The sequence below is a fragment of the Ranitomeya variabilis genome, chromosome 1, assembly GCF_051348905.1.
Source record: "Ranitomeya variabilis isolate aRanVar5 chromosome 1, aRanVar5.hap1, whole genome shotgun sequence".
Taxonomy (NCBI): Eukaryota; Metazoa; Chordata; class Amphibia; order Anura; family Dendrobatidae; genus Ranitomeya; species Ranitomeya variabilis.
In genome coordinates, this window is record NC_135232.1 from 572,651,927 (window position 1) to 572,676,709 (window position 24,783).

At 45.2% G+C, this 24,783-nt stretch overlaps 1 protein-coding gene across 1 annotated transcript in view; it reads right to left on the reverse strand.

Moving 5' to 3' along the window:
- LOC143768735 (extracellular calcium-sensing receptor-like) overlaps nucleotides 1-16,452 on the reverse strand; it is an 89,471-nt gene extending 73,019 nt beyond the window's left edge. Inside the window, exon 1 of the mRNA XM_077257390.1 lies at nucleotides 16,195-16,452. Coding sequence (XP_077113505.1) covers nucleotides 16,195-16,452 — 258 coding nt within the window. The remainder of the gene's footprint in view (nucleotides 1-16,194) is intronic.
- Nucleotides 16,453-24,783: the final 8,331 nt, after the last annotated feature.

Sequence of the window (24,783 nt, forward strand, 5' to 3'; positions counted from 1 at the left end):
CCCAATTGTCCTGGTCCCAAAACCTGATGGAGAGTGAAGGTTCTGCAACGACTATCGGAAGTTGAATGAGGTCTCCAAGTTTGACGCTTATCCCATGCCTCGCGTTGATGAGCTCATCGAAAGGCTTGGGCACGCCAGATATATATCCACCTTGGATTTGACAAAGGGGTATTGGCAGATCCCCATGGCACAGGAAGCCAAGGAGAAGACGGCCTTTTCGACACCTGATGGATGCTTCCAGTATGTCCGGATGCCGTTTGGCCTACAGGGAGCTCCGGCGACCTTCCAGAGGGCTATGGATAGAGTCCTTGCACCCCATAAGGCCTACGCTGCTGCGTACCTAGATGATATCGTCATCTTTAGCCCGGACTGGGAGAGTCATCTGGAGAAAGTCCAAGCGGTGTTTAATGCTCTAAGAGAGGCGGGGTTTACAATAAACCCGAAGAAGTGTGCCTTGGGTAAGGAAGAAGCTAAATACCTAGGCTATATAGTGGGTCGTTGAGAAATAAAGCCCCAAATCAGGAAAGTGGAGGCAATCCAAACATAGCCGAAACCACTCTCCAAAAAGCAAGTTAAAGCCTTTCTGGGAATCGTGGGATATTACAGGAGGTTCATCCCGAACTTCGCCACAGTGGCTGCGCCTCTGACTGATCTGCTAAAGGGGACAAAATTGGTGATGGTTAAATGGTCCGAAGAGACAGAGTCAGCCTTCCAAGAGTTGAAAGGGGCTCTATGTAAGCAGCCCGTTCTGATGGCCCCAGACATTAATAAAGAATTTATTCTTCAGACAGAAGCCTCAGATGTTGGGGTAGGAGCAGTCCTTTCCCAAGAGCTACATGGGGAGGAGCATCCTGTTCTCTATCTGAGTAGAAAGCTGTCCTCATCTGAGAAGAACTACTCAGTCGTGGAAAAAGAGTGTTTGGCCATAAAGTGGGCGGTGGACACGTTACGGTACTATCTGCTGGGTCGTAAATTCAGACTGATATCTGACCATGCCCCACTAAGATGGATGAGGGAAACAAAGGGTGGAAATGCTAGGGTCACCCGTTGGTTCTTAGCCCTGCAGGACTTCAGTTTCCATGTGGAACATAGGGCCGGAAAGCTGCACGGTAATGCGGATGCCCTATCAAGAATCCCTTGTTTAGTGGGGAAAAGTGCCAAGCCCCATGGCTTTAGGCAGAGGGGGAGGTATGTAGCATGGCTAAAGGTTGTGTAGTCGACGGGAAGTGCCTTGTTGCTGTAATGTAGCCCGGAGTATTTCTTTGTTGCATATTACCAATTAATATATGTGTGTTCCAGGACCTGTGGTGATGTCAGACCACATGGCTAATCATGTGATGGGTTACTGGGTGTGGTTAGCTTTATATAAGATAGGCTAATGCTTAACACAGTGGATATGTGTGGAGGTGCTAGTCTCCAGTGTGTGTGAAGGCTCAAAATCTGAGTCTGAAGGAATGGACACTTGTTTTTTTTCCTTTGCCTAAGCTAAAGGCTATTTGTTTCCTGTGTTTCTACTTGGTTTATGACACAATAAACCTTTGAACTTTTGTTGGAACCTGCCTCCTAAGTGTCAGCCATCGCACCTGAGTGAGTAAAATCCCTACAGTGTGTACTGTATACAGTATGTGCGTATGTGTTTATTTTTTTTTACACTTGAACACAGTAGCCGGATGATGGGACTACTGCTATCCCATCATCCAGCTACCTGTCACTGTAGCAGGCATAGCTGGATGAGACTAGTAGTCCGATCGGATGATGCCTGCCTACACTCAGCCCCACACACACACATACAACCCTGCACACCCACGCACACACACAGATACACACACCCGTACACACACACAGCCCCGCACATCTTCTCTGCATACACACTGTGGTGTAGTGCCCCCTGTTACAGGTAGGGAGTGCTGTATGGGCTTCCCAGAGTGCGCATGGAGGCATATGGAGGCCATAGGAATGCATGGTAATCGAATATATAGCTGTTTTGACAAGACAAAGTCCGGCAGAATTGTAGATGGCAAGTATGTGTATCACAGAGGAGGATACTCTGCGCTGTCAGTCTGAAGTTGTGTTGTGATCTGGGACCAGTAGTCCCACATGTAAATGTGTAGTTCTAATGGGAGATTGGCAGGGCTAATTATGAGAGATGGGAGGGTCAAACTAGCCACACACACTCTCATCTAGGGGAGTGGTTAGTTCCATATATTGTGACTGAGGTCTGGTCACATGGTCTCTGAATCTGGACCTGAATGGTCTGTGCTGGAAGGTCCTGGAGAGCCCATGTGTTGGGAGTGTCGTTTCCCTGGAGAGCACATGATGGGGCTTTGGAACTGGAACATGCCAGTGCTGTGGAACGGTCTGATAACCATGGGTAATGCTGACCGGGGTCAGTGAGAACGTCTGAAGGATACCGCTGTGAAGGAGAGGTACCCGAGAACCTGTGCGGCACCAACAGGTAACAGAAAGGGATCCGTGTGTTATGCTGACCGGGGGTCAGAGGAGAGAGACATTGTGTATGGGGCACCTCTGAGGCCAAGAGGTGTCCAGGAACCTGTGAAGGTCGCCAGCAGGTAACGGACGAAGTCCGTGTCTTATGCTGACCGGAGTCAGAGACGAACTGTGGTAAAGCTGAATATATGCAGACAGTGTTCATGCTGTTATCAAGTTCCTGTGGATGTGGTTTTGCTGATGTGAAATAAACCTAAGAGACTGTGTTTTTGTAAGAAAACCGTGCCCGAGTGCGTTAATCCCGTGCCAAGCGAGTGTCCCCCAAGACACGTAGTAGGTGCTATGCTACAACACAGACACAAGCAGGCCCGCACACCCTAGCAGACACAAACAAGCACACTAACACCCGGACACAGTCCTGCACTTCTTCTCCACACACACACAGTATCCGCCGATACACACACACAGTATCCGCTCACACACTCTCCCCCCTCCAGATCTGCAGAGTTTCTCACAGGCACATTTGCAGCAAACCGCAGATCTTTTTTAAACCTGCAGTTTTGCTGCGGATTGGCCTGACACAATGGAAGTCAATGGGTGCAGAAACGCTGCAGATCCGCAAAAAGAATTGACATGCTGCAGGAAAAAAAAAAAAGCTGTGATTCCAATCGGTTTTTTTCCATAGCATGTGCACACCAATTGTCAATTTCATATTGACTAACATTGCTTTGGCACTGCATTGTGGATTGGATGCAATTCCGCGCGTCCAAAACCGCTGCGGATCCGCATCTAAATCCACAACGTGTGCACATAGCCTTAGAATGTGTACAAGTGGAGGAAATCGAAGACCATTAGCACCATTCTCACATGTGCTTGACAAAAAAGATCACTCTGAGAGCAAGATGTATAATATTCTGTGAAGTCACAAAGGAACCCAGGATAGCCTCTGATCAGCTAAAGGCCTTTTTGACATTAGATAATGTTAATGTTCAATAGTAAACCATTTGGAGGACAATGACAGCAAAGATGCCTGCAGAATTGCAAAGAAAATGCCACTGCTCTCCAAAAAGATCATTGCGCCCATGTAAATTTTACAACAGTTCACCTGGACAAGCCAGAAGGCTATTAAAATAATGTTTTGTGAAAGCATGAGAGCTAAATAGAGCTTTTTGGTTTAATAAAAGATGCAATTAATTTGGAGAAAGAAAAAAAAAACTACATATAAAACGGATTTTATCTGTACAACATGATGGTGGCAGCATCATACTTTGGGCTATTTTGCTACATCTTGTCTTCTTTGATGAAACAATAAATTTTCAATTATGTCATCAAATTCTAAAAGAAAAATATCAGGATTTGTCCTTTAGATTATTTTCAAGAGACTGTAGCAGTAGCGTAGCTACTGGGGGGGCAGAGGGGGCCATCGCCCCGGGCCCTGTCACATGAAGGGGCCCACCGGGAGCCAGGGCAGGGTCACTTCTGTGAGGAGGCAGAACACCACATAGGAGCAGAGCAGTATAATGTCCGCTCCCGTCTGACGGAGACCCTGCACGCTGCTCGCACAGTGGCGGCTGCAGTCTCCCTCCTGCAGTGAATGGTTTCGCCCCTCTGACCGGATGATGAAGCTTTTCCCGGCTGCAGTTTTCTTCACTCTGTGCACGCTGGGATTGGCTCAGGCACGCTGGGTCCTAGTGTCCACACCTTACATTTCACCTAGACACTTTCTGGTCCTGCCTGCAGTGCACGCTATATCAGTAAGTGGGGATGGGACTTATCAGGTTTATTAAATTCAGGTATGTCACTGTGAGGTGAATGTGAGACCAATGGGGTATTGTGGGGGCTGAAAGTGAGTGAGGGGGGACAGGGTACTGGGGGGTGAATGTGAGACCATGGGGGTATTGTGGGGGAGGGGGAACAGGGTACTGGGGGGTGAATGTGAGACCATGGGGGTATTGTGGGGGAGGGGAGACAGGACACTGGGGGATGAGTGTAAGACCATGGGGGTGCTGTGAGGGCAGAAGGTGGGTGAGGGGGACAGGGCACTGAGGGGTGGATGGGAGATGATGGGGGTATTGGGGCTGAAGTGGGGGAGGGGGGACAGGTCATTGGGGGCTCAATATTATAATGTTTTGTTATGATATTATATGTACTCCATCACATAATATTTGCTGTCTGGGGAGGCTGGAGATGGGGGGTAGGGGGCTTTTGATACGTACCACCTGTGTCTTTTATGAGTATTAGTATAAGGAGCCCCCACATAGTAACCAGGAGCTGCATCACATTTACAGCACCACTCCAGCATTTTTTCTTATTTCATTGCTGGAGCGGTGCTGAAAATCCGCGTCCCCTGCGCCCTGTCTGATACTCACCTTCTGGCGTTATCATCTGTTTTAGTCTCCGCTCGGCTCCGTCTCCTGCAGTTTGTGGCCTGTCCGTGGCTCCAGTGTTTCATGGAGCAGCGCAGAGGTCACTAATCAGTGTGAGTCTGTGGGAGCCTCGTTCTGGCCTCTTTCTCACTCTCAGGCTATGTGCACATGGTGCAGATTCGCAGCCATTTTCCATCTGGTTTACAGTGCCATGTAAACCTATGGAAAACCAAATCCGCAGTGCACATGATGCGGAAAATACTGAGCGGAAACGCTGCGTTGTATTTTCCACAGCATGTCAATTCTTTTTGCAGATTCCACAGCGTTTTACACCTGCTCCTGTATAGGATTCCGCAGGTGGTAAAACGCAGGTGAAATCTGCACAAAAAACACAGGAAATCCGCGGTGAATCCGCAACAAGTGCACATAGCCTCATAGTCTTACAATGAGCGCTTGTGACATAGCTTCTAACTTCTGGCCAGTCAGAAGCTGCGCTCACAAGTTTAAGCAGCGGCACTGCAGCAGTGCCACAAAATAGTGAATGCACCGGAGGATGAGTAAATGACCGGGGCATCCAAATCATTACAGGGAGCTGTGAGTCCATCATACTGTGTGTATGGGAGCTGCGGGCCCATACTGTGTATAAGGGAGCTGCGGGCCCATCATACTGTGTATAAGGGAGCTGTGGGCCCATCATACTGTGTACAAGGGAGCTGGGGGCCCATCATACTGTGTATAAGGAAGCTGCAGGCCAATCATACTGTGTATATGGGAGCTGTGAGTCCATCATACTGTGTATAAGGGAGCTGCGGGCCCATCATACTGTGTATAAGGGAGCTCCGGGCCCATCATACTGTGTATAAGGGAGCTGCGGGCCCATCATACTGTGTATACGGGAGCTGCGGGCCCATCATACTGTGTAGAAGGGAGCTGCGGGCCCATCATACTGTGTATAAGGGAGCTGCGGGCCCATCATACTGTGTATAAGGAAGCTGCAGGCCAATCATACTGTGTATATGGGAGCTGCGGGCCCATCATACTGTGTATACGGGAGCTGCGGGCCAATCATACTATGTAAGAGGGAGCTGCGGGTCCATCATACTGTGTATAAGGGAGCTGTGGGCTCATCATACTGTGTGTATGGGAGCTGCGGGCCCATCATACTGTGTATAAGGGAGCTGCGGGCCCATCATACTGTGTATAAGGGAGCTGGGGGTCCATCATACTGTGTATACGGCAGCTGCAGGCCCATCATACTGTGTATAAGGGAGCTGTCAGTCCATCATACTGTGTATAAGGGAGCTGTGAGTCCATCATACTGTGTATACGGCAGCTGCAGGCCCATCATACTGTGTATAAGGAAGCTGTGAGTCCATCATACTGTGTATATGGGAGCTGTGGGCCCATCATACTGTGTATACGGGAGCTGCGAGCCCATCATACTGTGTATAAGGGATCTGCGGGTCCATCATACTGTGTATACGGGAGCTGCGAGCCCATCATACTGTGTATAAGGGAGCTGTGAGTCCATCATACTGTGTATACGGCAGCTGCAGGCCCATCATACTGTGTATAAGGGAGCTGCGGGTCCATCATACTGTGTATAAGGGAGCTGTGGGCTCATCATACTGTGTGTATGGGAGCTGCGGGCCCATCATACTGTGTATAAGGGAGCTGCGGGCCCATCATACTGTGTATAAGGGAGCTGGGGGTCCATCATACTGTGTATACGGCAGCTGCAGGCCCATCATACTGTGCATAAGGGAGCTGCGGGTCCATCATACTGTCTATAAGGGAGCTGGGGGTCCATCATACTGTGTATACGGCAGCTGCAGGCCCATCATACTGTGTATAAGGAAGCTGTGAGTCCATCATACTGTGTATATGGGAGCTGTGGGCCCATCATACTGTGTATACGGGAGCTGCGAGCCCATCATACTGTGAATAAGGGATCTGCGGGTCCATCATACTGTGTATACGGGAGCTGCGAGCCCATCATACTGTGTATAAGGGAGCTGTGAGTCCATCATACTGTGTATACGGCAGCTGCAGGCCCATCATACTGTGTATAAGGGAGCTGCGGGTCCATCATACTGTGTATACGGGAGCTGCGAGCCCATCATACTGTGTATAAGGGATCTGCGGGTCCATCATACTGTGTATACGGGAGCTGCGAGCCCATCATACTGTGTATAAGGGAGCTGCGGGTCCATCATACTGTGTATACGGGAGCTGCAGGCCCATCATACTGTGTATAGGGGAGCTCTGGAGGGCATTATACTTTCTATAGTGGAGTTCTGTCAGCATTATACTGAGTATAGGGGAGCATTGGGCTCATACTATCTATAGGGGACCAGTGGGAACATCATACTGTGTAAAGGGGAGTTCTAGAATCATCATACTGTAGGGGAGCTGGGGGGCCTCAGACTGTGTATAGGGAAGCTTTGAGCTCACCATACGGTGTATAATGGAGCAGTACATGGGGGAACTTAGGGGACATTATTAAATGTTAAGTGGGCACTTAAGCATTATTGTTATAGGGGCACTCAGAGTATTGTGACCATCAAAGTTGCATATGGTCATAATATGGTGGTAAAGTCAATGTTCGTTTTTGTATATAGATTGTATTTCCCCTACATTCACATTTAGAGTGCGCAACCGTAGCTGTAATCAGGGTTAGCTGGTTAGGGGCCCACTCAGATGTTTCGCCCCCACTAAGTTGAAACCCTAGCTACGCCTCTGGACTGTAGTCATGCAGCAAGACCATGCCAAAATCCCACAAGCTATTCTAGAAACAGAAAAAGAAGAATAAAATTAAAGTGAAAAGTCATAAGGCTAATCATACAGAAATGTTGGGGATGGACCTGAAAGGAGCAGTTCATGGAATAAAAGATCAACAAAGTTGAAGCTGTAACTTTTGCAACTCACAGACATGTTATCCTGGATCATTTTCCTCATTTAAAAAAAAAGTTAGAAAAGTCTAATATTTTGATTTATTTGCTTGATTTGGTTCTAGGAATTTAAAGAAGCACTCCCTTAAGGCCATGTGCACACGTTCAGGATTTTTTGCGTTTTTTTCGCGTTTTTTCGCTATAAAAACGTGAAAAAAACGCTTACATATGCCTCCTATTATTTACAGGGTATTCCTCATTTTTTGTGCAAATGTTGCGATTCGCATCGCGGAAAAAAAAGCAACATGTTCATTAAAAATGCGGAATTGCGGGGATTCTGCACACCTAGGAGTGCATTGATCTGCTTACTTCCCGCACGGGGCTGTGCACACCATGTGGGAAGTAAGCAGATTATGTGCGGTTGGTACCCAGGGTGGAGGAGAGGAGACTCTACTCCATGGACTGGGCACCATATAATTGGTCAAAAAAAAAGAATTAAAATAAAAAATAATCCTATACTCACCCTCTGATGGCCCCCGAAGTGTTCCCGCCTCTCCGGTGCATGCTCTCTCTTCGGTTCCTATAGACGGTGTGGTTCAGGACCTGTGATGACGTCACTGTCTTGTGATTGGTCGCGTGACTGCTCATGTGACTCACGCGACCAATCACAAGCCGCGACGTCATCACAGGTCCTGAACCACACCGGCATCTATAGGAACGGACGCCGCTGAGGAGATCGTCTGGATGAGTATAACCATTTTTTAGTTTTTTTATTATTTTTAAACATTCTATCTTTTACTATAGATGCTGCATAAGCAGCATCTATAGTAACAAGTTGGTCACACTTGTCAAACAGTATGTAGTGTGACCAAGCACAGATCGCTTGGAAAACTTTAGCATTCTGCAAGCTAATTACGCTTGCAGAATGCTAAAAAAATGCGAAAAAAACGGGGAAAAAACACAAAAAAAAATGCGGATTTCTTGCAGAAAATTTCCGGTTTTCTTCAGGAAATTTCTGCAAGAAATCCGGACGTGTGCACATACCCTTAAAGTTTTATCCTCTTAATATATTGCAATCATCATATATACTGTGTTCCAAATTATTATGCAAATTGGATTTAAGTGTCATAAAGATTTAATTGTTTTATTTTTCAAATAAGCTCGTGGATGTTATTGTGCGGCATGGCTCAACGGATCACTGAAATCAATCTTAAACACATGTGATAATTAGTTTTCCAGGGGATTCTAATTAAAGGAAAACTACTTAAAAATGGTGTTCCACATTATTAAGCACAGGTTTCAAGCAATATGGGAAATAAAAAGGATCTGTCTGCTGCTGAAAAGAGTTAAATAGTGCAATGCCTTAGTCAAGGTATGAAAACATTAGATATTTCACAAAAACTTAACAGTGATCATCATACTGTGAAGAGATTTGTGATTGAAACAGAGAACAGACAGAGTTCATGCAGATAAAGCCATAATGAGGAAGGTTTCTGCCAGACAAATTCATTGGATTAAGAGAGCAGCTGCCAAAATACCATTACAAAGCAGCAGTTATTTGAAGCTGCTGGTGCCTCTGGAGTCCCTCGAACCTCAAGGTGTAGGATCCTTCAAAGGCTTGCTGTGGTGCATAAACCTACTATTATGCCACCCCTAAACAGTGTTCACAAGCAGAAACGGTTGCAGTGGGCCCAGACACACATGAAGACTAATTTTGGTCTGGGTTTAGTTGTATCAGGGAGGGATTCCGCATGGATCCGGGGAAGGTTCAGGCCATTTCTGATGGGGTGCAACCTCATGACCTGAAAGGGTTGCAACGATTTCTGGGCTTCGCTAACTATTACAGGAAGTTCAATAAAGGGTTTTTGCAGGTGGTGAAACCCTTAAGGGACCTCACACTCAAAGGGGCGGATGTAAAAAATTGGTCTGTAGCCACAAAAAATTCCTTCCAGACAATGAAGAAATGTTTCACTTCAGCCCCCGTGTTGATACAACCCAATCTGTCGAGACCTTTTATCATGGAGGTCGACGCTTCAGAGGTGGGGGTGGGGGCAGTGTTGTCTCAGGGCCCATCCACCTTTATTAACCTTAAACCATGTGCCTTCTCTAAAAAAATTATCTTCAGCTGAGAGGAATGATTATGTCGGCAACAGGGAATTGTTGGCAATTAAATTGGCCTTTAAAGAATAGAGGCATGTTCTGGAGGGGGCTGTTCATCCTGTTACGATCATCACTGATCATAAAAATTTGGCCTACATCAAGTCCGCTAAGAGATTGACCCCCAGACAGGCTCGTTGGGCACTTCTTTTTCTCGGTTTCCTTTTACCATTACGTTCCGACCCGGGTCTAAAAATGTAAAGGCGGCTGCCTTATCCTGAAGTTTTGATTCTGTGTCCCCTCCAGAACCTCCTTCCTCCATTCTTTAACTGGGAGAGGTTATCGCAGAAGTCTCATCTGAGTTAAAAAGAGAGATTTTTGGAAGCACAAGCTCCCAAGAATAAACCCCCAGGTAAATTGTTTGTACCTGAACATTTTCATCTCACTCCTGCAAGAATTTCATGATTCTGTGTTGAGTGCACACCCTGGGATTGCAGTTACCCAGGGGCAGTTGCTAGGAAATTTTTGGTGGCCCTCTATGAGTACTGATATCAGAAAGTTTGTGAATACTTGTGGGGTGTGTGCTCGTTCTAAGAGCTCTCTGGTCCGGCCAGCAGGGGAACTGGTACCTTTGCAAATTCTTGATAAACTTTGGACACATCAGTAGTGTCCAAAGTTTGTTTAGAATTTGCAAATTCGAAATTTGCAAATTTGATGTTTAGGGCATCTCAGTAGTTTTGGTAGTTTTCGAAGCAAGCCCACATTGTGCCACCTGCGTTACCCTCTGCTGAAACCTTAGCTCGTTTGTTCATTCAGCATATAGTTCGGTTGCATGGGGTCACTGTGAATGTGGTGTCTGACAGGGGTGTGCAGTTTGTTTTGGAGGGCTTTTTGTAAGAAGTTGGGGGTTACGTTGTCATTCTCCTCTGCTTATCACCCAGAATCTAACGGACAGACTAAATGCACCAACCAGTCGATGAAATAAATTTTGAGATGCTTGACCTCTTCCAGACAGGAGGACTGGTGTGAGGTATTACCCATGGCAGAATTTGTGTTCAACTGTTGTATTAATCAGCCTACTGGTAAATCTCCCTTTCAGGTCAATTATGGATTTGTTCTGCAGTTTGGAGAATTTTCCCGCATGGATTTTGGTTGCCCTGGTGCTGAGGGTTTGGTGCAACAGTTAAGAACCCTTTGGAGGGAGGTTCAGGGGAACATCTCCAAAGCCAAAAAGAGGTACAAACATTTTGCGGACAGGAGGAGGGGGTCAGCTCCTACACATACTGTGGGGGAGAAGGTATTAAAACCTGTGGGGATGCTTAGAGAAGATTCCTCATCCAATGATCCACCAATGTTGGTTGAGGGTCAGCTGGAGTACGAGGTAGGGCACATCATTGATTAATGGTGGATGCGTCGAAGGTTTCAGTACTTAATACATTGTAAGAGATATTCTATTGAGGATTGGTCATGGGTTCCGGCAAGTTCTGTGCATGCAGATCGACTGGTGCGGGCTTTTCATGCCAGATACCCTGAGAAGCCTGGGGGTCCAGTGAGGTGTTACACTATTGTTTCTGGTCATTGATTCTGGTAGGAAAACGTGGTCCGTAGAGCCAGTGTACCTAACTAAGCAAAAGCTTAGTTGCGGTTTTGTGTCTCTTGGCGCCAAAATATATTGTTGTCATGGTTAGGACATGGATAATGTCCTGTTCTTGAAGGGTTAATATGGTTGGCCTCTCTTTCAAGATGGGAGGGGTCTTTATATTCACTCCCAGCTGGGGTTATTTGTCAGCTATACATTCTGTTTTGGTTTGTGTGCTTGACTCTGTGCTCGAGTGTGTGCTCGGTCTGCACTGTGTTTACCTTGCTCACCGTGTGTTACTCTGTTTGCTATTCTGGATTTCTGACCTCTGGCTTCGTTTCTGACAATCCCCTGTCTCTCCTCTTTGGTACCTCATGATCTCTTGGCTCTAATCTTTGCTTGTTTGGTAACTCTCTAGTGTTTATCCTTTCTTTGCTCCCTGGCATATGTCTCCGCCACTGACCTCCTCCCACTCTGTCACATGCCTAACTGTTGTGAACTATACTTCTTGGCTCCCTCTTGTGGTCACTAGTGGTTTGGCACTTGATTGTCCTTTCCCAGGTTGATACTCACATGCTTCGTTAGGTCTGGGGTGTTGCTATTTAAACTTCCTGGATTCTCAGTCCAGTGCCTGGCATTGTTGTAATCAGTTCACTTCTGTTTGCTCCTGTCTTCAGGTCCTGGTTCTTTGCAAGATAAGCTAAGTCCTGCTTTCGTACTTTTTATCATTTGCATTGTTCTTATTTTTTGTCCAGCTTGTACAATATGTGATTCCTGATATCGCTGGAAGCTCTAGGGGGCTGATATTCTCCCCCCACACCATCAGTCGGTTTGGGGGTTCTTGGATATTTAGCGTGGATATTTTGCAGGGTTTTTTGCTGACCATATAAGTCATCTTACTAGATTCTGCTATTAGTCAGTGGGCCTCTCTTTGCTAAAATCTAGTTCATTCTTACGTTTGTCTTTTCTTCTTGCCTCACCGTTATTATTTGTTGGGGGCTTGTATTACTTTGGGGTCTTTTCTCTGGAGGCAAGAGAGGTCTTATTTTCCCTGATAGGGTTAGTTAGTTCTCCGGCTGGCGCGAGATGTCTAGGATCAACGTAGGCACGTTCCCCGGCTGTTATTAGTGTTTGTGCTAGGATCAGGTATATGGTCAGCCTAGTTACCACTTCCCTATTGAGCTAGTACTTATGTTTGCAGACTTTGCGATTCCCTGCCATTGGAATCATAACACCTAAGGTCCTGTTGGTGATCAAGTTATTACCCAATGTTCAGTTCTGCTCTGTTGCTGCTGTGTGCAGCTCTCCCTGCAGCATTAATACCTGGGAGCTATGACAATTGTGTTGCGTGCACGTTTACTTATTGTGCCTTCACAGTGCACTTTTAGTGTTTTTCCGCTGGGTCTGCTCCGAACAACACAATCAGGACATGCAGATGGATGAAGAGCTCTTCCAGCCAGTGACCAATACCAAGAAAAATTGTGCTTGATATAAAACCTTTCACTTCACAGGTCCTGGGTCCTTTCTGTTCTTTAACAGTTTTTTACAGCAGGAATTCCCTTACATCCGGACAGGTTTGGATACCGGTTCAGTTCAGCCTCAGTCTGCTGCTGCTCTTTACCCAGATGGGTGCTGTCATGAGGGATTTTCACCACATCCCTCTCCAGCACAACCTTATCCACTCCCCATTCCTGCAGACCCTGCTCAAGATGGCCGCTTCTCTCTGTCGCACTTCAGTATTCCAACTGATGCTGGGGGTGGATCAAACTGTTTTTTCTCCCTGTATGCCAACTGACATACAGGTGACAGTCGTATGAATGAAACTGTCATCTAGTGGCCAAAACACCACAAATTATAAAGAAACAAATCTATTCACAGTAAGTACACAGATTCTATAAGGTTATTACTAGGGTTGAGCGAAACGGGTCGGCAATTTTCAGAAGTCGCCGACTTTTGGCAACGTCGGGTTTCATGAAACCCGACCTGACCCCTGTGTGGGGTCAGCCATGAGGTCGGCGATCTTCTGAATCTGGAATCGGAATTCCGATACCGATTCCCGATATGTTTAAGATATCGGGAATTGGTATCGGAATTCAGATTTAAGTGTAAAATAAAGAATTAAAATAAAAAATATCGCTATACTTACCATCTGACGGGCCCTGGTACTAACCGGGAACCTTCCTTCCTTAGAATCAGCCTTCTAAGACCTGCGGTGACGTCACGGTGATGTTGCGGCTTGTGATTGGTCGCGCGGCCCCCATGTGACCGCTCGCGCGACCAATCACAAGCCGCGACGTCTCCGTGACATCACCGAAGGCCCTGGAAGGGCTGATTCTTAGGAAGGAAGGCTGTCGGAAAGAAGCAGGGCGTGTCCGAGGGTGAGTATATACCTAATAGGAATATACTCACCCTCGGCTTCGTTCCGGCAGCCTTCCTTCCTAAGAATCAGCCCTTCCAGGGCATTCGGTGACGTCACGGAGACGTCGCGGCTTGTGATTGGTCGCGCGAGCGGTCACATGGGGGCCGCGCGACCAATCACAAGCCGCGACGTCACCGTGACGTCACCGCAGGTCTTAGAAGGCTGATTCTAAGGAAGGAAGGTTCCCGGTTAGTACCAGGGCCCGTCAGAGTGTAAGTATAGCGATATTTTTTATTTTAATTCTTTATTTTACACTTAAATATGGATCCCAGGGCCTGAAGGAGAGTTTCCGCTCCTTCAGACCCTGGGAACCATTGGAAACCCAATGCACTGCATTGGGTTTCGAGTTTCGGCCGACCCCGACCCTGACTTTTTTATAGGATCGGCCGATTTCACTCGACCCGACTTTTGAAAAAGTCAGGTTTCGTGAAACCCGACCCGATCCTATAAAAGTAAAGGTCGCTCAACCCTAGTTATTACACTTGGGGCTATTTAGTTTGGAAAAACGAAGACTAAGGGATGATCTTATTTTAATGTATAAATATATGAGGGGACAGTACAAAGACCTTTCTGATGATCTTTTTAATCATAGACATGAGACAGGGACAAGGGGGCATCCTCTACGTCTGGAGGAAAGAAGGTTTAAGCATAATAACAGACGCGGATTCTTTACTGTAAGAGCAGTGAGACTATGGAACACTCTGCCGTATGATGTTGTAATGAGTGATTCATTAATTAAATTTAAGAGGGGACTGGATGCCTTTCTGGAAAAGTATAATGTTACAGGGTATATACACTAGATTCCTTGATAAGGCGTTGATCCAGGGAACTAGTCTGATTGCCGTATGTGGAGTCGGGAAGGAATTTTTTTCCCCATGGTGGAGTTACTCTTTGCCACATGGGTTTTTTTTGCCTTCCTCTGGATCAACATGTTAGGGCATGTTAGGTTAGGCTATGGGTTGAACTAGATGGACTTACAGTCTTCCTTCAACCTTAATAACTATGTAACTATGTAACTATATTCAGGAGTGAGTATAAATTACATTTATCTTCAATGATACTGCCTTGTTGACCTGAAACACATCTTACAAAGCTCTGGCTGTGCGTTTTCAACAATGGTTCAGATATCAATCATGCTGCTTGGTTGATGCTCTCCTATAACTCTTTACTAGGGATGGGTGATCCCGAACTGTAAAGTTTTGGACCCGTACCGAACACGTAGTGTTTGGTCACAAGGTCCTGGACACAGGTTTCCATGGGAAACCCATGTTAGAGTTCAGGTCCAGGGCCTGTAAAAGCATAAAATTAATAATAAACATTATAATTATTGTATACTTACCTGTCCAGCAACGCGTCCTCTTGTCCTGCTGTATCCCAGCCGCATCTGCTTCCTGGGCCGCTCATTAACTTTCGGCGGTATTCACTGCACTCAACAGTCTTTGGCTTTTTCCGACAGTGTTCGTGTGGTGAGTCCCCACACAAACAAACACTGCCGGAAAAAGCCGAAGACTGTCGAGTGCAGTGATCACAGCCGGAAATTAATGAGCTGCCCCTGAAAGCAGATGTGGCTGGCAGACAGCGGGATGGAAGGACGTGTCACTGGACAGGTAACTATAATTATAATGTTTATTATTAATTTTAAACTTTGTGTTACAGCCCCCCCGCCCCATCCCATATCTGTAATATCCAAGCTCAGGGTTCGGACGCAAGATTGCATCATCTCCAGCCCCTAGCTCGAACTTTACAAGACAACTCGGGTGAACCCACTGATCCCAATCTTCGAGGGGTTCACCCATCACTACTCTTTACAGCAGTCCTCAAGTAATCTTTAGTGTCCTGGTATTTGATCAATACTTTTGATATTGTAGGAGGCACAGTTAAACCTTCTTGTGAAACCATGCATGGATGAGACATTCTCCAGGAGCTGAACTATTTGTGAAATCTCAATGGGTTTTAGGTACCACCTTATGCTGCGAGTAATGACAAAGGCACAAGCAAAATGTAAAACTAGAGAATAATAAGTCCGTAAGGATAATGAGACTGTAAATGTCTGTGGCCATTACCTGCAAATAATTACTTTTTTGGAGGTTGTCTTAATTTTTCTCTCCAGTGCTCATGTTCTCAGTTTGATTTGCACCAAAGCCAATGGATTTGCTAACATTGGAAACATTTTTGGATAGTTGGTATTTTTGGGAAGAGCTAGTTCATTTCTGATCTAATCCTAGACAAGTTTTAATGGTAGAGAAACTGACCTACTATGATATTCAACTTTTATTTCTAACTATTCCCACTTGGATAAAAATTCAAGAACAATGACTCGATTTACATAGTTGCGTATACTGTATGTATTGTATGGATGTATATACAGAATGCATTCTTTCCTTGTAAACTTACCTGAGGATATTTGTAAAGGCCAAGAATCCTAGCCATTGGTATGGAAGCCTTCGATGGCGTGTCCCCAACTACAGCAGAGGGCATTCTTTTCTTGTGGCAGTCAAAGTTTGGCACTGTTTCCTGTTTTCCTGACAAGATCCATGTTGTTCCCATCAAAGATCTCACTTGATTATAGCAGGAATCATACAACTTGAAACCTAATGTGATGTTTGGAAGAATATCAGATGACTGGTTGATTTCTTGGACAGCAAAAACCATAGCTAGGAGGAAGCGGTAATACCGTATGTGAAATCTGTACAAAAAAACCCAGTGTCTTTAATGTTTTATTATACACCATGACAAAAACTTCATAAGTACATATACAAAAGATAAATATAATCTGCATCGATCAGATCATGAGCCCTTATGGTGGCATATGATGCCCCTGTATAACTTTGTATTACAAAGGTAGCATAAGGTCCAACAACCATCATATGTTTATTAGTTTGAATATTCTACTACTTCACTCATTATTTCTCCATCATTGTCAATAGTGAAAATGGCTGTCACTAGAGAATATGTAGAAATACATAGTTCTTTTCCATGTCGCCACTCGTGTAGGTGTATTGGTCACACAATGACATGTAATGACTGCAATGATGGATGTTGCCTAACATTCCTAATAATTACTAAGGCTTGATTTCAGTGGGAACTGTACTTTCTACAATATGTTCATAATCACAAGTGAATATAAGAAACGTTGCCATTGATCTTATCAGAGAATTTTGCTTCTTTCTCCACTTAACAGATATTTCTCACACTCCCTCATGCCTCCTGAGCTCTTCATCCACTCTGAAAAGACAACACAACTCTTTTGTTCAAGACAAGATGGACTGGCAGCAAAATAAGATGACATGTTACTCTTCCTATTACACTTTATGGGAAGTGGAGGAAGGAGAAGGAGTGAGATGTAGGGTGAGAAAACAAGCAGAGCTTTCCAGCAAGTTTTTTGCCTCACTAAATAGATGGATTAACATTATATTGCTCAGTACAACTGTAAAAATTCCTACATGCTACTTTTGCTTCAGTCTGTGTGCCAACTGTTGAAGTTTGTGTGATATATTCTACAAAAGAGACATTATAGCAGCTAGTCTGCCTCCAACTGAGAGTCTTTTGCAAATCAAAGTACTAGCAATCTGTGGGTGTCCTAACCATTTTGCCTACACTGATTTAACAGGTATAACTTGTTTAGTCTGGACTATCCCTATATTGTCCCGTGGGTTGTTACCTGTTTTATAAGATCAAAGTTTTATTTTTCATGGTTTCACAAATACAGGAAATACCTACGTGGTGCATTTTAGTGATGGTGGTTGTTCTTGGAATGTCACTTTTGGATATTCTACATCCAAGTGAACGGCAAAGAGTCCTCCAAGAGTGATGTCACCTTCCAGTGAGTAACCAGTGATGTCCTCATTTGGAAGTCTACAAGCGTCCAATATTGTTCCACATGTATACGGGCAGTTTCTCATCAGCAACAGACAGATAAAGACGCAGTAACAGTATAAAATCTGCAGACTCGACTTCATTCTGTGTTTAAAGATAAAAAAGCTCCTATGTTAGTTAGAAATGTAATTCCAGGACCCTCTTTGGTTTCATGAAGTGACTCTTTAACAATCACCTATACATATAAAAAGAGATTATATAATAGTATAGTATATAAAAAGTTGACTGTTTTTATAGGTCCTACTTGTGTTGCTACTGATGTTTTGACTCTTAGAAAGAGTAGTTAATGTTTCACCCTACCGAGTGATTTTTTTCACAAACAGAATGAAAAGGTCTATTACAAAAAAAAGTAACACTCTATGAATCTCCTTCTGCTCTCTTTATGTTTCTCTTGTCTATTGTTAGAATCAATTTACCAATGATATTGTGGCTTATCAACATACAACCACTGCAACAAATCACTGGCCATAGCAGAATATGCTGACTCTACTGAAGCCAGTGGTTGGGTGCAGTGGTGTGATGTGAACATTACAAAGTAGTGTGAAAAGAGATCTGAGGGGGATAAGGGAATTACCTACAGGGAATAGCAGGGGCTTGTTGATATATTATTCTTTTTGTTACTTTAGACCACTCTTAGGGTACCGTCACACAGTGCCATTTTAATCGCTACGACGGCACGATCCGTGACGTCGCAGCGTCGTATGATTATCGCTCCAGCGTCGTAGACTGCGGTCACACAGTGCAATCACGGCGCTGGAGCGATGCCGAAGTCCCCGGGTAACCAGGGTAAACATCGGGTTACTAAGCGCAGGGCCGCGCTTAGTAACCCGATGTTTACCGTGGTTACCAGCGTAAAAGTTAAAAAAAACAAACCGTACATACTCACCATCTGATGTCCGTCCGGTCCCTTGCAGTCTGCTTCCCGCTGTGACTGAGTGCCGCCGTAAAGTGAAAGCAGATCACAGCGGCGACGTCACCGCTGTGATCTGCTCTCACTTTCCGGCCGGCAGACAGTAAGAGCGGAAAGCAGACGGCAAGGGACCTGACGGACATCAGATGGTGAGTATGTACGGTTTGTTTTTTTTTAACTTTTACGCTGGTAACCACGGTAAACATCGGGTTACTAAGCGCGGCCCTGCGCTTAGTAACCCGATGTTTACCCTGGTTACCAGCGAACGCATCGCTGGATCGCTGTCACACACAACGATCCAGCGATGACAGCGGGAGATCCAGCGACGAAAGAAAGTTTCAAACGATGTGCTACGACGTACGATTCTCAGCTGGGTGCCTGATCGCAGTAGTGTGTCAGACACTGCGAGATCGTAACGATATCGCTAGAACGTCACGAATCGTGCCGTCGTAGCGATAAAAATGCCACTGTGTGACAGTACCCTTAGCTGTTGATAATAACAATGGTTGAGTATGGACAAACACATGTGTGCATCATTATCTTTTCTTAAATTTCTCAAATTCAATCCAATGTTAATAAATGCTATTAAACTGAATTGAAGGCTGTTTTTCACAGCAAAATCACTGAGTGGCCACTTATTATTGCTGTTTATTTTTAGAGCATTATTGATTCCATGGTGCTGTACATGAGAAACCTCTCCTGACAAAGTATTATAAATTCATTATTTTTTTATTTAACCCCTTAACGACCGCCGATACGCCTTTTAACGGCGGCCGCTAAGGGTACTTAATCCACAGCGCCGTTAATTAACGGCGCTGTGGAAAAAGTGAATAGCGCCCCCCAGAGTCGGATTTTCTCTGGGGTCTCGGTTGCCGAGGGTAGCCGAGACCCCAGAGAACATGATTCGGGGGGGTTTTACCGACCCCCGAGTTGCGATCGCCGGTAATTAACCGTTTACCGGCGGTCGCAACAAAAAAAAAAAAAACGCGATTTGCCGTTTAATTTCTCTGTCCTCCGATGTGATCGCACATCGGAGGACAGAGAAATGTGGTCCCCGATGGCCCCCAATAGCCCCCCAATACTTACCTACCTCCCCCGGTGCTCCTCGTGTCTCCCCATGGGCGCCGCCATCTTTTTTCCGGGAAAAAATGGCGGGCGCACGCGCAGTGCGCCCGCCGCCCGGCACCCGGATGTTCTTTGGGGTCTCGGCTGCAGGGGGTAGCCGAGACCCCAAAGAACATGATCGGGGTCGGTTTGCACCGACCCCTGCTTTGCGATCGCCGGTAATTAACAGTTTACCGGCGACCGCAAAAAAAAAAAAAAAAAAAAGCGATCAGTTATTTCTCTGTCCTCTGATGTGATCGCACATCAGAGGACAGAGAAATAGGGGGATTCGGGGACCCTATCATACTCACCCAGGGTCCCTGGGTCCTCTTCTGTCTTCTCCTGCCAGCCGGCTTTTTCATCATGGCGGGCGCATGCGCAGTGCGCCCGGCATCTGCTGCCATCTGCCGGCCGGCAGGAGAAGACAAGTTGGGGCTAAAATTAGGGTTAGTGTTAGAGTTAGAGTTAGGGTTAGGGTTAGGGTTAGGGTTAGAGTTAGGGTCAGGGTTAGGGTTAGGGTTAGAGTTAGGGTTAGGGTTAGGGTTAGAGTTAGGGTTAGGGTTAGGGTTGGGGCTAAATTTAGGGTTAGGGCTAGGATTAGGGTTAGGGTTAGGCTACTTTCACACTAGCGTTTTTTGGCTTCTGTCGCAATGCGTCGTTGGAGAAAAAACGCATCCTGCAAAAGCGCTTGCAGGATGCGTTTTTTCTCCATTGGCTTGCATTAGCGACGCATTGCGACGGATTGCCACATGTCGCATCCGTCGTGCGACGGATGCGTCGTGCTTCGGCGGACCGTCGACACAAAAAAAACTACATGTAACTTTTTTGTGCGACGTGTCCGCCATTTCCGACCGCGCATGCGTGGCCGGAACTCCGCCCCCGCCTCCCCGCACCTCACAATGGGGCAGCGGATGCGTTGAAAAAACAGCATCCGCTGCACCCGTTGTGCGGCGCTTACAACGCTAGCGTCGGTACGTCGGCCCGACACACTGCGATGGGCCGAGTACGACGCTAGTGTGAAAGTAGCCTTAGGCTTCTTTCACACTTGCGTCAGTATGGGGCGGTGGCAATGCGTTGGCCCGATGTACCGACGCACGTTGTGAAAATTGTGCACAACGTGGGCAGCGGATGCAGTTTTTCAACGCATCCGCTGCCCAGTCTATGTCCTGGGGAGGGGGGGCAGAGTTATGGCCACGCATCCGCGGAAATGGAGGACGCGACGTACAAAAAAAAGGTTACATTGAACTTTTTTTGTGACGACGGGGGCTAAAGTTATGGTTAGGGTTGGGGCTAAAGTTAGGGTTGGGGCTAAAGTTAGGGTTAGAGTTGGGATTAGGGTTAGGGTTTGGATTAGGGTTGGGATTAGTGTTACGTTTGGGATTAGGGTTGGGATTAGGGTTAGGGTTGGGATTAGGGTTAGGGGTGTGTTGGATTTAGGGTTTTGATTAGGGTTATGGTTAGGGTTGAGATTAGGGCTGTTTTTGGGTTAGGGTTGTGATTATCGTTAGGGTTGTGATTAGGATTATGGATCGGGTTGAGATTAGGGTTAGGGCTGTGTTGGGGTTAGGGTTGGAGTTAGAATTGGGGGGTTTCCACTGTTTAGGTACATCAGGGGGTCTCCAAACACGAAAGCCAATTTTGCGCTAAAAAAGTCAAATGGTACTCCCTCCCTTCTGAGCTCTGCCGTGCGCCCAAACAGTGGTTTACCCCCACATATGGGGCATCAGCGTACTCGGGATAAATTGGACAACAACTTTTGGGGTCCAATTTCTCCTGTTACCCTTGTGAAAATAAAAACTTGGGGGCTAAAAATCTTTTTTGTTGGAAAAAAATATATTTTTTTATTTTCACTACTCTGCATTATAAATTTCTGTGAAGCACTTGAGCTTTCAAAGTTCTCACCACATATCTAGATAAGTTCCTTAGGGGGTCTAGTTTCCAAAATTTGGTCACTTGTGGGGGTTTCTACTGTTTAGGTACATTAGGGGTCTGCAAACGCAACATAATGCCCGCAGACAATTCTATCAAAGTCTGCATTCCAAAATGGCGCTCCTTCCCTTCCGAGCTCTGCCGTGCGCCCAAACAGTGGTTTACCCCACATATGGGGTACCAGCATACTCAGGACAAATTGGAGAACAAATATTGGCATCCAATTTCTCTTGTTACCTTTGTGAAAATAAAAATTTGGGGGCTAAAAAAATCTTTTTTGTGGGAAAAAAAATATTTTTTATTTTCACTACTCTGCATTATAAACTTCTGTGAAGCACTTGGGCATTCAAAGTTCTCACCACATATCTAGATAAGTTCCTTGGGGGGTCTATTTTCCAAAATTGGGTCACTTGTTGGGGGTTTCTACTGTTTAGGTACATTAGGGGTCTGCAAACGCAACATAACGCCCGCAGACAATTCTATCAAAGTCTGCATTCCAAAATGGCGCTCCTTCCCTTCCGAGCTCTGCCGTGCACCCAAACAGTGGTTTACCCCCACATATGGGGTACCAGCATACTCAGGACAAATTGGACAACAACTTTTGGGGTCCAATTTCTCTTGTTACCCTTGTGAAAATAAAAACTTGGGGGCTAAAAAATCTTTATTGTTAAAAAATATATATTTTTTATTTTCACGACTCTGCATTATAAACTTCTGTGATGCACTTGGGCATTCAAAGTTCTCACTACACATCTAGATAAGTTCCATGGGGGGTCTAGTTTCCAAAATGGGGTCACTTTTGGGGGGTTTCTGCTGTTTAGGCACATCAGGGGCTCTCCAAACGCGACATGGCGTCCGATCTCAATTCCAGTCAATTTTGCATTGAAAAGTCAAATGGCGCTCCTTTGCTTCCGAGCTCAGCCATGCGCCCAAACAGTGGTTTACCCCCACATATGGGGTGTCGGCGTACTCAAGACAAATTGTACAACAGCTTCTGGGGTCCATTTTCTCCTGTTACCCTTGGTAAAATAAAAATTTGGAGGCAAAAAGATCATTTTTGTAGAAAAAATGTGATTTTTTTATTTTCACGGCTCTACGTTATAAACTTCTGTGAAGCACCTGGGGGTTTAAAGTGCTCACCACACATCTAGATAAGTTCCTTAAGGGGTCTAGTTTCCAAAATGGTGTCATATGTGGGGGGTCTCTACTGTTTAGGCACATCAGCGGCTCTCCAAACGTGACATGGCGTCCGATCTCAATTCCAGCCAATTCTGCATTGAAAAAGTCAAACGGTGCTCCTTCACTTCCAAGCTCTGCGGTGCGCCCAAACAGTGGTTTACCTCCACATATGGGGTATCGACGTACTCAGGAGAAATTGCACAACAACTTTTGTGGTCTAATTTCTCCTGTTACCCTTGTGAAAATAAGAATTTGTGGGCGAAAAAAATCATTTTTGTGAAAACAAATGCGATTTTTTATTTTCACGGCTCTACGTTATAAACTTCTGTGAAGCACTTGGGGGTTCAAAGTGCTCACCACACATCTAGATAAGTTCCTTGGGGGGTCTAGTTTCCAAAATGGTGTCACTTGTGGGGGGTTTCCACTGTTTAGGCACATTAGGGGCTCTCCAAACGCGACATGGCGTCCGATCTCAATTCCAGCCAATTCTGCATTGAAACAGTCAAACGGTGCTCCTTCACTTCCAAGCTCTGCGGTGCGCCCAAACAGTGGTTTACCTCCACATATGGGGTATCGGCGTACTCAGGAAAAATTGCACAACAAAATTTGTGGTTAAATTTCTGTTTTTACACTTGTGAAAATAAAAAAAAATGGTTCTGAAGTAAAATGTTTGCAAAAAAAAGTAAAATGTTCATTTTTTTCTTCCACATTGTTTTAGTTCCTTTGAAGTACGTAAAGGGTTAATAAACTTCTTGAATGTGGTTTTGAGCAGCTTGAGGGGTGCAGTTTTTAGAATGGTGTCACACTTGGTTATTTTCTATCATATAGACCCCTCAAAATCACTTCAAAGGTGATGTGGTCCCTAAAAAAAACATGGTGTTGTAAAAATGAGAAATTGCTGGTCAAATTTTAACCCCTATAACTCCCTAACAAAAAAAAAAATTGTTTCCAAAATTGTGCTGATGTAAAGTAGACATGTGAGAAATGTTATTTATTAACTATATTTTGTGACATATCTCTCTGATTTAAAGGCATAAAAATACAAAGTTTGAAAATTGCAAAATTTTAAAAATTTTCGCCATATTTCCATTTTTTTCATAAATAATCGCAAGTAATATCGAAGAAATGTTACCACTAACTTGAAGTACAACATGTCACGAAAAAACAGTCTTAGAATCAGCGGGATCCGATAAAGCGTTCCAGAGTTATAACCTCATAAAGTGACACTGGTCAGAATTGTAAAAATTTGCTCGGTCATTAAGTACCAAATTGGCTCTGTCACTAAGGGGTTAAACATTTCTGTTGAGACACAATCCAAAATCAATGTGTGATTTAGATCATTTAATCTTCACTAAATTTAAATTGAAAATTACTTTTGTCAGTTTCAAGTTATTTCAGTGATCATTGTGACTTTCTCTTCCTTTAACAGGTTACCAACAATTTTGTCCATCTGTGCATATAATACACATATGTATATATTATACTATTTTATAGCGATGGTAAAATTGATATGCATAACTCTGGTGTAGCAACTGGTTCAGTAAGCTTTGATCAGCAGTCGTAAGTCCTGAGAATCACCGCTTACCTGCCATAATAAAAGCTTTTCTTTTCATTAGTTTAACTTGCGCGACAGTGTGTGTTCATCAGGCTGCAATTATGACATTGCGCGAGCTCAGATAATCAAAAGAAGAACTGGGGATGACTTCAGGTAAGTAATGGCTCATATGGTCCTGGTCCAGTGGTCCCAGATTACTGACCTGGCCACTGGTCTGAGGTTCACCAAAGTCCAGTCTTCCTCCTTACAGACCAGCAGAACAGAGTACAAGTCTGTCACGTTGTGAACGACTGGAATGGATGGTGCTGAAGTATCTGGGGCTTAATATCAATGCTATTGGGGGGGTTGGAGCTTTTTGCATTTTGGTCTTCAAAAATGGAAGAGTGGCCTGAGCTCGTCTATCATGCCTTGCAGTTTTGGTCATGCCCGG